The sequence below is a fragment of the Juglans regia genome, chromosome 12 (genome assembly GCF_001411555.2).
Source record: "Juglans regia cultivar Chandler chromosome 12, Walnut 2.0, whole genome shotgun sequence".
In the NCBI taxonomy this organism is placed as follows: Eukaryota; Viridiplantae; Streptophyta; class Magnoliopsida; order Fagales; family Juglandaceae; genus Juglans; species Juglans regia.
Window position 1 is genome coordinate 17,104,380 of NC_049912.1, and position 12,213 is coordinate 17,116,592.

Consider the following 12,213-nt stretch of genomic DNA (forward strand, 5'->3'; position numbering starts at 1 on the left):
ACACTCTTATCTCACTTTTATTTTACTATATAAGATGTGGTACATTTATTACTATTGGATGATAAAGAATTATGCAATAAAGGATCATCAATAAAGGATCATCCATCGGTGATATAAATGTGACACATTTTATAGAGTGGGATGGTAATGTGGTATATAGAATTTTCTTTTTTTCCGTACATATTTAGATTTAGGTCTTAACTTCTTGTTCTGGGTTTATTCATGTCATTAGTCTAAAAGATACTTTGATCAAATGTTAATCAATCATTCATATAAGATTTGTACATAGGCTTTTTTTAATGAGGTAAGCAATACTATTTTTTATCTTTGATTTTATTATATTTAGGAGATGCTTGGATAGTGAGATGAGATAAGAATTATATCATGAATGAGTAATGCTATATACATGCATAGAGTATATATGCAAGTGCCGCGTAATCGTTTTGAAAAAGAGTGTGGTCTACTATTAAAAAATTAATTTTTTATCATATGGGTCCCATATTTACTCACTCTACAACTGTAAATATCGTTTCTCATCATGAATAGTACTGAAATGGTTTGTAAATAGTTGTGAAGTAGTTTGAGTTAATATGTTTTATTGAGTTTTGGGGAAAAAAAAAGTTAAATAAAAGTATTATAAAAATAAAATATTATTTGAATATTATTTTTTAATATTATTTTTGTTTTGAAATTTAAAAAGTTGTATTACTTTTTATGTTTTGTTTGAAAGTTTGAAAAAAATTTAATAATTAGATAATTATTAGATGAAAACACTGAATGTATGTTTGAAATCAAAAAGTGTTTTGTGTTTAAGTGATGTTTATATTATGAGAAATTTTTAGATGAGATATCTCACATTTTAGAGTTATTTTACAGGTTAATCAATTTAAAATATAACACTAAAAAATAATATGCATGATTGATAAAGTGATTTGGACGAACAACCATGCGACCAACTCATTTGTCGGTTTGCTTAGCTTAGAATTCAATTCAAGTATTAAACATGTGCAAAGCTGTGGGAAGTCCAACCAATCAAATAGTCTTTGTCTGGGAGGAAATAGCTAGGAACTGAAGTCATGAAATCGAGGCTCCACAGGGCGTCTTATTCCTTTCTTTTCACGAGCATAGTAAAGCTATATATATTATCTGATCTGCCTCAGCCATGGAGCCTTATTTATATGCACACATATAAATATAATGTCAAACTCTACTCATCTACTTGTCCTTCTCTTTTGCAATGATTTTGGCCTTTAATTTGCTTTCATTGAATTTCCTTCATGATCCAACAACCTCTATGACCTTAATATCAAATCTTGAAAGGAACGTCCCATGAAAGATGTTTTACTGTAGAGGAGTATTTAACCATATATATATATATATATATATATATATATATATATATATATTTACAATATTTTTTATAACATTTTACACAATTATATTTTAAACTGAGAAGTATTTTTGTAAAATATTTCGTATATGTAACGTTACTTTTCAAATAAAAATATACTTATTTTAATATAAGTTTGTGAAATGTATTGTGAAAAATATTGTGTGAGCATCGTTACTCTTATTATTAAATAGCATTGTACGTTTTAATAAACCTAATTCGTGTTTACGTTCAGACTCTCGTATATATGAACTGTAAAACCCTAATACCAATTTATGTTAAAACCTATATCTCGGTCTCTCTCTTGATTCTCTGTCTCTCACATGATCAGCTTACTTCTTCCTTAACTAGATAAACTCTCCCATTCTCCTCTCTGCCCCAATGACCCTCTTTCTCATTCTCTTGGCCGGTTTCGATTGCCTTCCATAGTTCCAGAAGCGCTATCGACAACATTAATTATGAACACCCAGGCTAACTTGTAAAGAGTACTGCAAGTGTGTGTGTGTCTATATAAATAAATAAATATATATATATATATTTATATATATATATATATATATATATATACTAGGTCAAAAGTTTGCCTAGTTGGGTAAAATAATTATTTTAAAAAAATAATATATATTCTATAAAAATGATAGTTAAGTAGAGTATAATAATTACATGCTTGCATAGATTAGAAGATAAAAACATTAGTTTAAAATATAACATACTCCAACACATATTTATAACATTGATAGTTTTAGCAAAGTTACTTGCGATAAGTTTAATACAAACCCAACAAAAACATTAGTTCAAAATATAACATAGTCCAACACATATTTATAACATCGATAGTTTTAGCAACAAACTCGACAAAAACATCAGTTCAAAATATGAGTCCCTTGATGTTTTTACTATGATCCATCATTTTGTGTCTTCTTGTACTGCATCAATAGAAATGACATTGAAATTCTTGTGCTGTTGTTGGTTGAGTCGATTGGGATCTACTAAAAGTTCAATCATCCACTCTTTCTGTGAAACTTGTGCTACAAGATTTTCTATATAAGGCAAATGTTCCTGCAAAAGAAATTTTTAATAACCTTGCATGATTAATAAAAATTTAAAGAATATATATGCTGGAAATTAATGTAGTAAATATGTCAAAAATTCTAAGACAGACGTTTTTACTCACAACAATAAAGGTAATAGAAAATAAGAAAACATACATCACCAGTATGATTCATTAGCTCAACTGCCGAACAACCGAATGCTTGCTCTACAACTTCACCAAACATAACAGCAGATAGTTTTCCTGTACCATCGTCGAGTTGAACATATGCTCGACAATTATAAAATTGATGGAAATATCATTTTAAGTTATAATCAATAAAAGTTATACATTAAATTTATCACATAAATTATCAAACAGAACAAAAAATTTGAATGATACATACCGTGGTTGGGAAATACTTTGGTGTTTGCAATGGTAACAAAGGAAGCTATCATTGTAATCAAACCCAGTTCCTTTATTACAACCAATACATGACATGTAAAAAAATATCTGGCGCAAGTCAACCACTATTATCTTCGCCTTTATCCAAAATTTTGCTTTCTACATTACATCAAAAATAATTTTTTAGATGAATTGATTGTATAAATATTTGAATTTGTTACGAAGAATAGGATTTTACCGCCATGGGTTGTAAACTTTTGATCAACTCAGCAACATCACAATTCTTGATTATTTCTCGTATACCAACAGAAGACAGAGATGTAGACGGGTATGTCAAGCATCTTGCAATAATACTCTCAAGTAATGAATCATTAATTACCGCCCTTAAAATTCATAAAAACAAATGCAACATAAGAAATAAAAATATGAAGATTTTAATATTCAAGTAGCACGAAACAAATAATGACTTATTTCTGACGATTACCACTCTTGCAATGAAGTTGCCTCAGGAAGAACAGGATTGATCATAAATTTACTTTTCGGACGTGATGAAAGAGACAATCCTTCATTAGAAATAGAGATCGTGATTAATGCAAGTATATACAATATAAAAGAAAAATATAAGATTGTTAATTATTAAAAATACCATTATAAGAACCAACTCTTATTCTTGTTCCAAGTATAACTGGCTTTGTCCCAATTATTTCTGAGATTTTTTTGCATTCATCTTGCACAAATTGACCCCACATAGTTAAACATATGGGGTTTAAGCTACAAAAATTGGAATAAAAAAAGAATTAACAGAATATACAAGAAATAAAGATTGAAACATAATTTTAAAAAAGTAAACTACCTAAAAAATATTTTTACCTTTGATCAATGACATATATTTCCTGAATAGTTGTTGGTCCATGTACTGAAGTTATCTCTCTACATGGCTTGATATTGATTGCAACAGCTAAAACATCTGACAAATAAGATTTAAATTTTGAATAAATTGATAATTAAATATTCTAAAATCAAGAGTGAATTACCTATTTCTGCAATTGAGTCTTTGTAAGCGTCTAATTCATTGAACGGAATGAGTTGGTACTTTGGTACCTCCAATTGTTCTTCATCCTTTGGAACTTCCTCAATTATCGTTTTGGAATTTAAGATCCATTGATATTCATGTGTTTCAATTCTATACTTCGGATCCAGTGGCCTTACATATGCATTACTGATGTAATATGACCGGAAAATATGTAAAGTATCATCTCGCGAGTCTATATCTTTATCAAACATTGTTGCTTGCACTCGATTTCCCTGTATAGTATAAGAAATTGAAATAAATAATTTACAAAAAAAAATATTGTAATAAATAATTGAGTATAATAATTTTGTTTATTTTAAATTATTTTTGGGTTTTAAAAAAATAATATTTTTAAGATTTTTTACAAATTAGTAGTAAAAAAAATAAAAATACAAAACTTAATAAATATGATACAAAAATAACAAAATCATTTATCAGTTGTCAGTACACCAAAAAAAATAAAAGACAATAGATAGAAATAAATATTATACCTCTGGATCAATCAATGTTAGGCTTTGGTACTTCACTGGTGAGCGTTGGCCTGTTCGTTTGGGTGACTTGTCTGCCACGATCATTTTGATTTTCCAATTCCTTGTACTTGGAGTGATATCTTTCATCGATGTATAAACCGTCCGCATCTTTAAAACTGTTCACATACAAAAATATTAAAGGTGTAAGTGTAGTAACCCAATACTAAATTAAAAAAAAAAAAATTACAATGAGAAATAAAGAACACAATACTAAACATATAGAAAAAGAATTCTATAAAATGCATAATTTTGTTTAAGTAGTTAAACTCAAATTATACAATTGAATCATTACCTGTAGAACATTAATCTGAACATGCTAATCTTAATAATTCTGTATAGACAATATTTTTTGTGCAGTTCTTTTCTGATCGATCAGTCGACACTGGCCGTATTAAAACCCTTACTGTAGATGCAGTCTTAGCCCTTGATAAAGCCACATATAATTGACCATGTGAGAAAACAGGTTGAGGTAAATATATCCCAACAAAATCCAATGTTTGCCCTTGTGACTTATTTATAGTCATTGCAAAACTTAATCTGATAGGGAATTGGGTTCTTTTGAATGGGAAACCACTATTTTCATCAAGATTTGGCAAGAATGGGATCCTTGGAATAAAGACTCTTTTTCCGCTATGGTGCCCAACTGCGATTTCTGCATCAATTACATTTCGATCAAAAGCCCGACAAATTAGACGTGTTCCGTTGCATAGTCCTTCTGAAGGGTTAATGTTTCTAAGCAACATGATGGGACAGTTTATCTTTAGTAACAATTCATGAGGAGGAAGTCCATTTGGGGTTAGAGTATTTAAAAAATCCTCCATAACTGATTGTTCAGATGCATCTATTGCTTCATCAAAGCTATAATATCGCCTAAGCTCACCAGGAAACCTATGAATCAGTAATGTATTTATTTCATCAACATAACTGTTCTTTGGTGTTAATATGGCCCGATTCATCATAGCTGAAATATTTATTGAATATTCATGAATATCTTGGAAAACAACATCTATTAAATGATCCAAAGAAGTACAGTCATCTTCATAGGGAACAAGCATGCCATTAGGAATTTTTACAGTTTCGTCAATTGTGATTGGTGGCATTCCGTTGCCTAATTCTAACACATATTCTGAAAAAACTGGATCCAATCTTGCTCTCATATTTTCAGTTAAACGAAGTTTGATCAATGTAGGCCACAAATAAGATGAAACCAAACTGGCGTCAACATGTTCTTGTCTTGTTCCTTTACGAACCACAGGTAAAACCTGGCGAAAATCTCCACCAAAAACGATAACTTTTCCACCGAATGTTAACTCTGAATCATTAATGTCTCGTAACATTTTATCTAAAGCTTCGATGTGTTGTTTTCTTGACATAGGGGCCTCATCCCATATAATTAACCTTGCTACACGTAGTAGCTTTGCAATGGCACTTTGTTTACTGACACAACACATGCTATGTTCATCAGTATCTAATGGAATCTTAAAGCGCGAGTGTGCTGTTCGACCTCCAGGAAGGATAGATGCAGCAACACCAGATGAAGCAGTTGCAAGTGCCACTAATTTTCTTGATCTTACTGCAGCGAGAAGTGCCTTGTACAGGAATGTCTTCCCTGTCCCACCAGGGCCATCAACAAAGAATGTAGCAGTTTTGTTTGAAAAAACATTTTCCAAAACTGAATTATAGACATGTCGCTGTTCACTATTAAGGATTTCTGATGCAGCAGTATCTTCTTCTGGAATTTCAACAGCCAATTCATCATCGATTTCCCTAGATTCGAATTGGTCTTCATCAAAACAAATGTCGTCATCAAGAAGATGAAATGAATTAATGTGTTTCCCCATTGATTCAAGTGTAAAAGAGATTGAGCGCAAAACTTGCATTCTTACAGTCAACATAGAATCTTCAGTTGACCTAAAATCAATTGACATATCTTGCTCAAAACGTTCCCAAAGCTCTCTCGGATTGGTTGGATTACAATAAACCAATATAGTTGCAAATAGCCGCCTCAAACTGGACGGCATTTGATATAGAGATGCTTCATGTAAACAATCTTCTAAACCACTGTCTCTCTGTAGCAAACCATGCATAGTTGCTGCCTCACGAAAAGTTGGAGCCACAACACCATCAACTGTCCTAAGATCTTCAAATGACAAAGGTCCTCTTACATGATTTAGCAATATCCGCAGATAATACCTCTCACCTTCAAATGGATTTGCTGTAATAATTCGACCTATAACAGTTTTCTTTTTTCGACAAGTCCACTCTTTGTATTGTTGGCTCCAAACATAGAATTCTGGAAATTCTTTGTACAACAATGTCCTGGCATTCTCATCCACTCGATTTAATGCAAAGAATTCTGTTAACATCGATTTTGCAGACCGATCAGAGTTGAGAACATTGATTAAGTCTTCATTTGCTCGAAAAGTTACTTGGTGTTGATCCTCAAGATGTAAATGTAAGCTATACACTGCTGGGTACATTTCATTAACAACAAAGCCATATATTCTCCACATAGCTTCAGGCGGAGCAATCCATCGGGCTGATTGGAATTGTTGGATTTCATCAATTTGTTGATTATTTTGTTCAGAAACCAAATTGAAAGCAATACGATCATGCCCTTTGTAAATGTACTTATAAAGATATTTGACTGCTGTTATAGTAGAACAAATCTCGACGTTAATGTGACAGTCAAATGTTGCGACGTTAAACATATGCTGAAACTTTTCCAAATATCTGTTGCTTGAATAATCGATCCTTTAATTCTTCTAATTTTGCACGAAAGACCCGAGCAACTAAATCAGGCCGATTTTGACTCTCCTCATGTAGGCGTAATTCATTTGAAATTTCTTGCCAATTTGGATTGCATGTCATTGTTAAAAAAATGTCTGGTTTACCATAACGCTGAACTAAAGCCATTGCTTCCATATATCTTTTTCGCATGTCTCTTGGACCCCCAATAAATGACGAAGGCAGAATAATCTGTTTTCCAACATTAGAAGCGTTAGTTTCCCCTAGTGTAATGGTATCAACAATACCTTGATATAACTCAGATCGAATATGTTGTTGTTTGCTACGGAAATAGTCTAATCTTGACGTCTCGATCTTAACATACATATCAACAACGAATTGTTGCAATAGACGACCAGACAGCAACAAAATTGATCTGAAATTTTCTCTGATTTGTAACTTGTAGCAATAATACTCACGACACGAAACAATTGGATCCTTCATTTTTCTGTTTAATGCTACAAAAGTTGAAGGGGAATGCAATATTACAAAATTGGACGTGTACAAACTGAGCATTAGCATTGGTCTATGCATATACATATGCAAAGTCATATTTGCATAATATGACCATAAAATCCTCCACATTGGCTTATGCATATCCAAATATTTAGCTACCTATGAACAGTGCTTATCCAAATTTGGATAACCACTATTCACCCCACAAATATTATTGTAATCATTATTTATCTCTCCTCCCACTCTCTCTCTCACAATCATTTCATTTTCTCCCTTTTTCAACAACACAACAAATTTTCACTTGCACATTCATTTTATTATTATAATATATTATATATATTTTTTTCATTTTATTATATTTTTAATATAATATATAAAAAAAACTATATTTTTTATTATTGAATTTATATTATTAATGTCAAATGTATGTAGTGGATGCTAATTGCAAAATATATATAAAAAAATTGATTTTAGCAAAACAATAATAATAATAAAATAATAATAATTTATTATTATTTTGTGTCAAATATGCATAAACCAATGTGAGAATTTTGCTTGAATGACAAAGTGGATATGGAAAAGAGGCGATTTTGCATATGCATATGTATAGACCAATGCTAATGCTCTAAGTACAAAATGGAAAGATTAAGATTATACTCTAACCTCGTTGTTCTCTTGTAAGTAATTCTTCTGCTGACATTGATTGGTGAGGATCTATTGATCGGGTTGTTTCATTACATATTACTGTGCTTCCTCTATTGATCCTTTTAATGCCTTGGTGCCAACCAGTATCCCCAAAAGGAAATAATAGCGGATACTGAAGTGGATCATAGCAGCCAAAATAATACTGAACTATATGACTTCCACCAGAATGACCAAAGACACAAATGTCCCGTCCTCCCAACTGATCTGCATCTTCATTTTCAACCCATATTGCTGCAACTTGTGAAGATGTCGGGGCATTGAACACACGCTGATCTAGGCCAGCATCTGATCTTATATAGATTACTTGATTTTCCAAATTTGGCAAATCACCAAGAGATCGGAAAAACACAGAATATGGATTTATGCGAAGAATATCGATGAGTTGAGCTATAATTGATGGGTTCATTCTGTCTGAATCAGAAATACGATTTTCTAATTCGTGCTCAGTATCATAGAAATACAATTGGAGAGAAGAAGGACGACCATTTAAAGGGACTAAATCATCGATATAGTGATAGATCTGTCCCTGAGTTCGGAAGGTATAAATCCCTTTATTTCGTCTGCAAAGATCTCTATTGAATTTAACTCCAAAAGATGTAAACGCGAACTTGTTATTATAAGTCCGAACATAGGTCTTAAAATGCGCCGCTTCATTTGCATCGGAGGTAAAAAGATCATAAAGCTGATCAGGGACATCATTTGTGGCCAAAGAAATTGTCCCATCTGCACAGCAAAATCCGTTTGTTTCATGATAGAATCGTTTTGCTTTACAATGTCTGCAACAAGGCACATACGGCAAGGAATATGCTTCAGATGGCACAACTTGCAATAGTTGTCTACGTCCAACAAAGCGACGATGTCCCCTACCTATTGAGTTTAAAAATGAACAGAAGACAATAGGCGTAAACCCATCGAATTGTTTGAATGATCTGGCTAAGGACACTGCTGGAAGAGTGTCAAGAGTTGACAATGGAATAAGAACGAATAATATAATTATACTTGTTTCTTACCCCTACGAGATGATGGTATACTTGTTTCAAAACTTGACTCTTCCCGAACAACACATGGAGCCTATTTGAATAGGATGTTCTCAAATTTCAATAAAAAAGAATATAAGACTGATTGAATAAGAAATATGAAAAAATAATTTCAAGAAAACCTGTTGAATCAAAAACTGATTAGAGACGGTCGTTTCATCTATGTTTGTGTTTCCTGATTTACGTGTCAGGAAATCCATAGAATCACTCGGACAATCAGAACGATTCGCCACATTGTTTAATGATGAAGTTGCCTCTGAATCAACTATACAGACATTAACACCAGGAGGAACACATACTTCATGAGACGAAACCAATTCATCGATATCAACACCAGCGCGGAAAATTCGTTGTCTCTTTGACACTTTTTGTAGAACAGTGAAATCCTGAATGATGTTTATATGTTGGACATCATTATTTGAAGGTTCATCAATTGACATAGTCATTTGATCACCCCCAAATGAAGCTGAATCTTTTAATTGGATGGAATTGCTTCTAGATGCTTTTTTTTTAGCATATCTTTCTCTCTGTTTTGTACGGAGTTCTTCTTTTTTCTCTTCGGGTAAATCTTTATACGAGATTTTCTTCGCCGGTTGTTTTCCATGATCTTCAAAAAATAGTTTCAAAGCTTAACTTTTATAAAACTAATATTACTATTTGAAAACAAATGCTACATAACTCATTAACACAATCTTACCGCTTCTCATTATGTTAACGAAGCAAACAATTCTTCTAAACGTTGGATAATACTGTTCCACACAACCCAAACTAAATGAATAATTAATAACTACTTAATGCGAAATAAACGTCTCCACATTAGTGACATATAATAATATATATATATATATATATAAAGGGACTTACAGGTCTTGAAATGAACAGTGGAGAGTCTTTTATATATTTAGATCTCTTGATAAGGAGGATAATTCCTGTTTAGACACAAAAGACATTGTAAGTTTTGATTGCATTGTATACACACAAACACACACACACACACACACACACACACATAACATCGTTGGTCTTTGAAGGTTTTTTCCCACCTTGTTGTATTTTTCATGTCCATTTTTGCATTTCGATCTGGATTTGAAGGTTTTTTGGTATCTTTATTCGTTTTGCATTTCCATTTGGATTTGGGATATATTTTCATTTTGTTGTATTTTCATTGTTCATTTTTGCATATGAATTAGGATTTAGATGCGATATATTTTTTCATTGGTCTTCGAAGTGCTGTTTGTGTATTTTTATTATTCATTTTTTGATCTGTATTTGGATCTAAAGGTTTTACTCGCATTTTTTCATTTTCTTGCAATTTTTTTCATCTAATTTTTGGATGTGTAAAACCTATTATTAGAAAGAAAATTATAATATTAGCAAAAATGTTATGATTTTTTTTGTTGTATTATTGTATTTTTTTATTTTCATATTTTCACTAAGTTGTGTTCGTTTCGTTAGTTGATTTTGAGATGACATATGTAGTAGGCCTGCAATCCGAGCTAAAAGTATCGGATATGCTTTCTAATTGAACAGTTAGTCATGTCATAAGAGTAATATTATTATGTTTACATTTTTAAAAGACGAATGTTAGATGAGTGATGCATGTAGAAATAGTCTTAAGACGTGTAAATTTCGCATAATATTTCATTTAAAAAAATTGGATAAATTTGAGACTCACATAAAAAATTATTTTTATAATAATGAACTCTAACTTTTTTTCCAAAAATGCATGGAACTTGCACATTCTGTAACTCATAAGTTTAGGTTCAGTAGTTTGACTAATCTAATGTAAAATATTTTACTCATACCTAACCAAAATATGAATATGCATTTAAGTTATATGAAAACCTTTAAATATAATTATTATTTTCATAAATTTCCGTTTTAACACCGGTAAATAAATATCAAATTGCCTCTATCTCTAAAAGATGATCAAGAGAGTAATTGAAAAGATGGTCACCTTGACCGAGCTGACGCGTCGATTTTGTGGTGGTTCAACAGATTCTTTTTATTTTTTATTTTTTTTTTACTTTTAAACTTATTCAAACAATAATAATATTTAAAAAAAAAATAGAGGTGAAGAAAAAGGTCCAAAAAGTTAAGAGAAACGTGATATGTCAGTTGCAGCTGTCACTTCACGATTTCCCATATATCTTCCCTCTCTCCTACATAATAATATATATATATATGAATAATTTTAGAATTTTAAATCTTCACCGTTGGACTTGGCTTTATGTGTCAATCTGATATTTATTTGGTTCCCATTCTCTCGAAGCTTCTTCCCGACCCACTCTCTCTGGCTCTTTCTCAATCCAACCTACTCTCTCTCACTCTCGGTAGCCGCTAGCGACGCTGTGCGTCTCCTCCAGCAACCAACGTAGCCACCCACAACAGCAGCGCCGCCAGACGCAACCCTCAAACCATCGTAAACTACTGTGATGCCCTACCACACCCCCCTTCCCCCTGCGAATCACACCCTAACTCTCATATGCTCTCTCTCTCTCTCTCTCTCTCTCTCTCTCTCTCTCTCTCTCTCTCTCTCCTCTGCGAAGTGCGATGTCCTACGCCTCCCTCCCCCCGATTCATTTCTCTCATCTGCTCTCTTTCGCTCTGCTCTACGCCTGCACCTGCATCTGCGATGCCCTAGCCCCAGTTTTTACTCACTCTCTCATCTGCTCTATCTCTCTCTTTGCTATCTGCGATGCCGAACGATGGAACTACTCGAGCTTGGGATCCAAGAGATTAGAACGGATTTCCGTTTGGGTATGTTTTTTTTCCTTCCCTCTGTTTTGTTCTCTGTTTCT

The 12,213-nt window shown here is 32.4% G+C and overlaps 1 protein-coding gene across 1 annotated transcript; it reads right to left on the bottom strand.

Annotated features, from left to right (window-relative positions):
• Positions 1 to 7,130: 7,130 nt before the first annotated feature.
• Positions 7,131 to 7,658, bottom strand: LOC118344033. Its single transcript, XM_035683771.1, has one exon. The coding sequence runs from the start codon at positions 7,656 to 7,658 to the stop codon at positions 7,131 to 7,133; it is 528 nt and encodes a 175-aa protein (XP_035539664.1).
• Between the last annotated feature and the right edge of the window lie 4,555 nt (positions 7,659 to 12,213).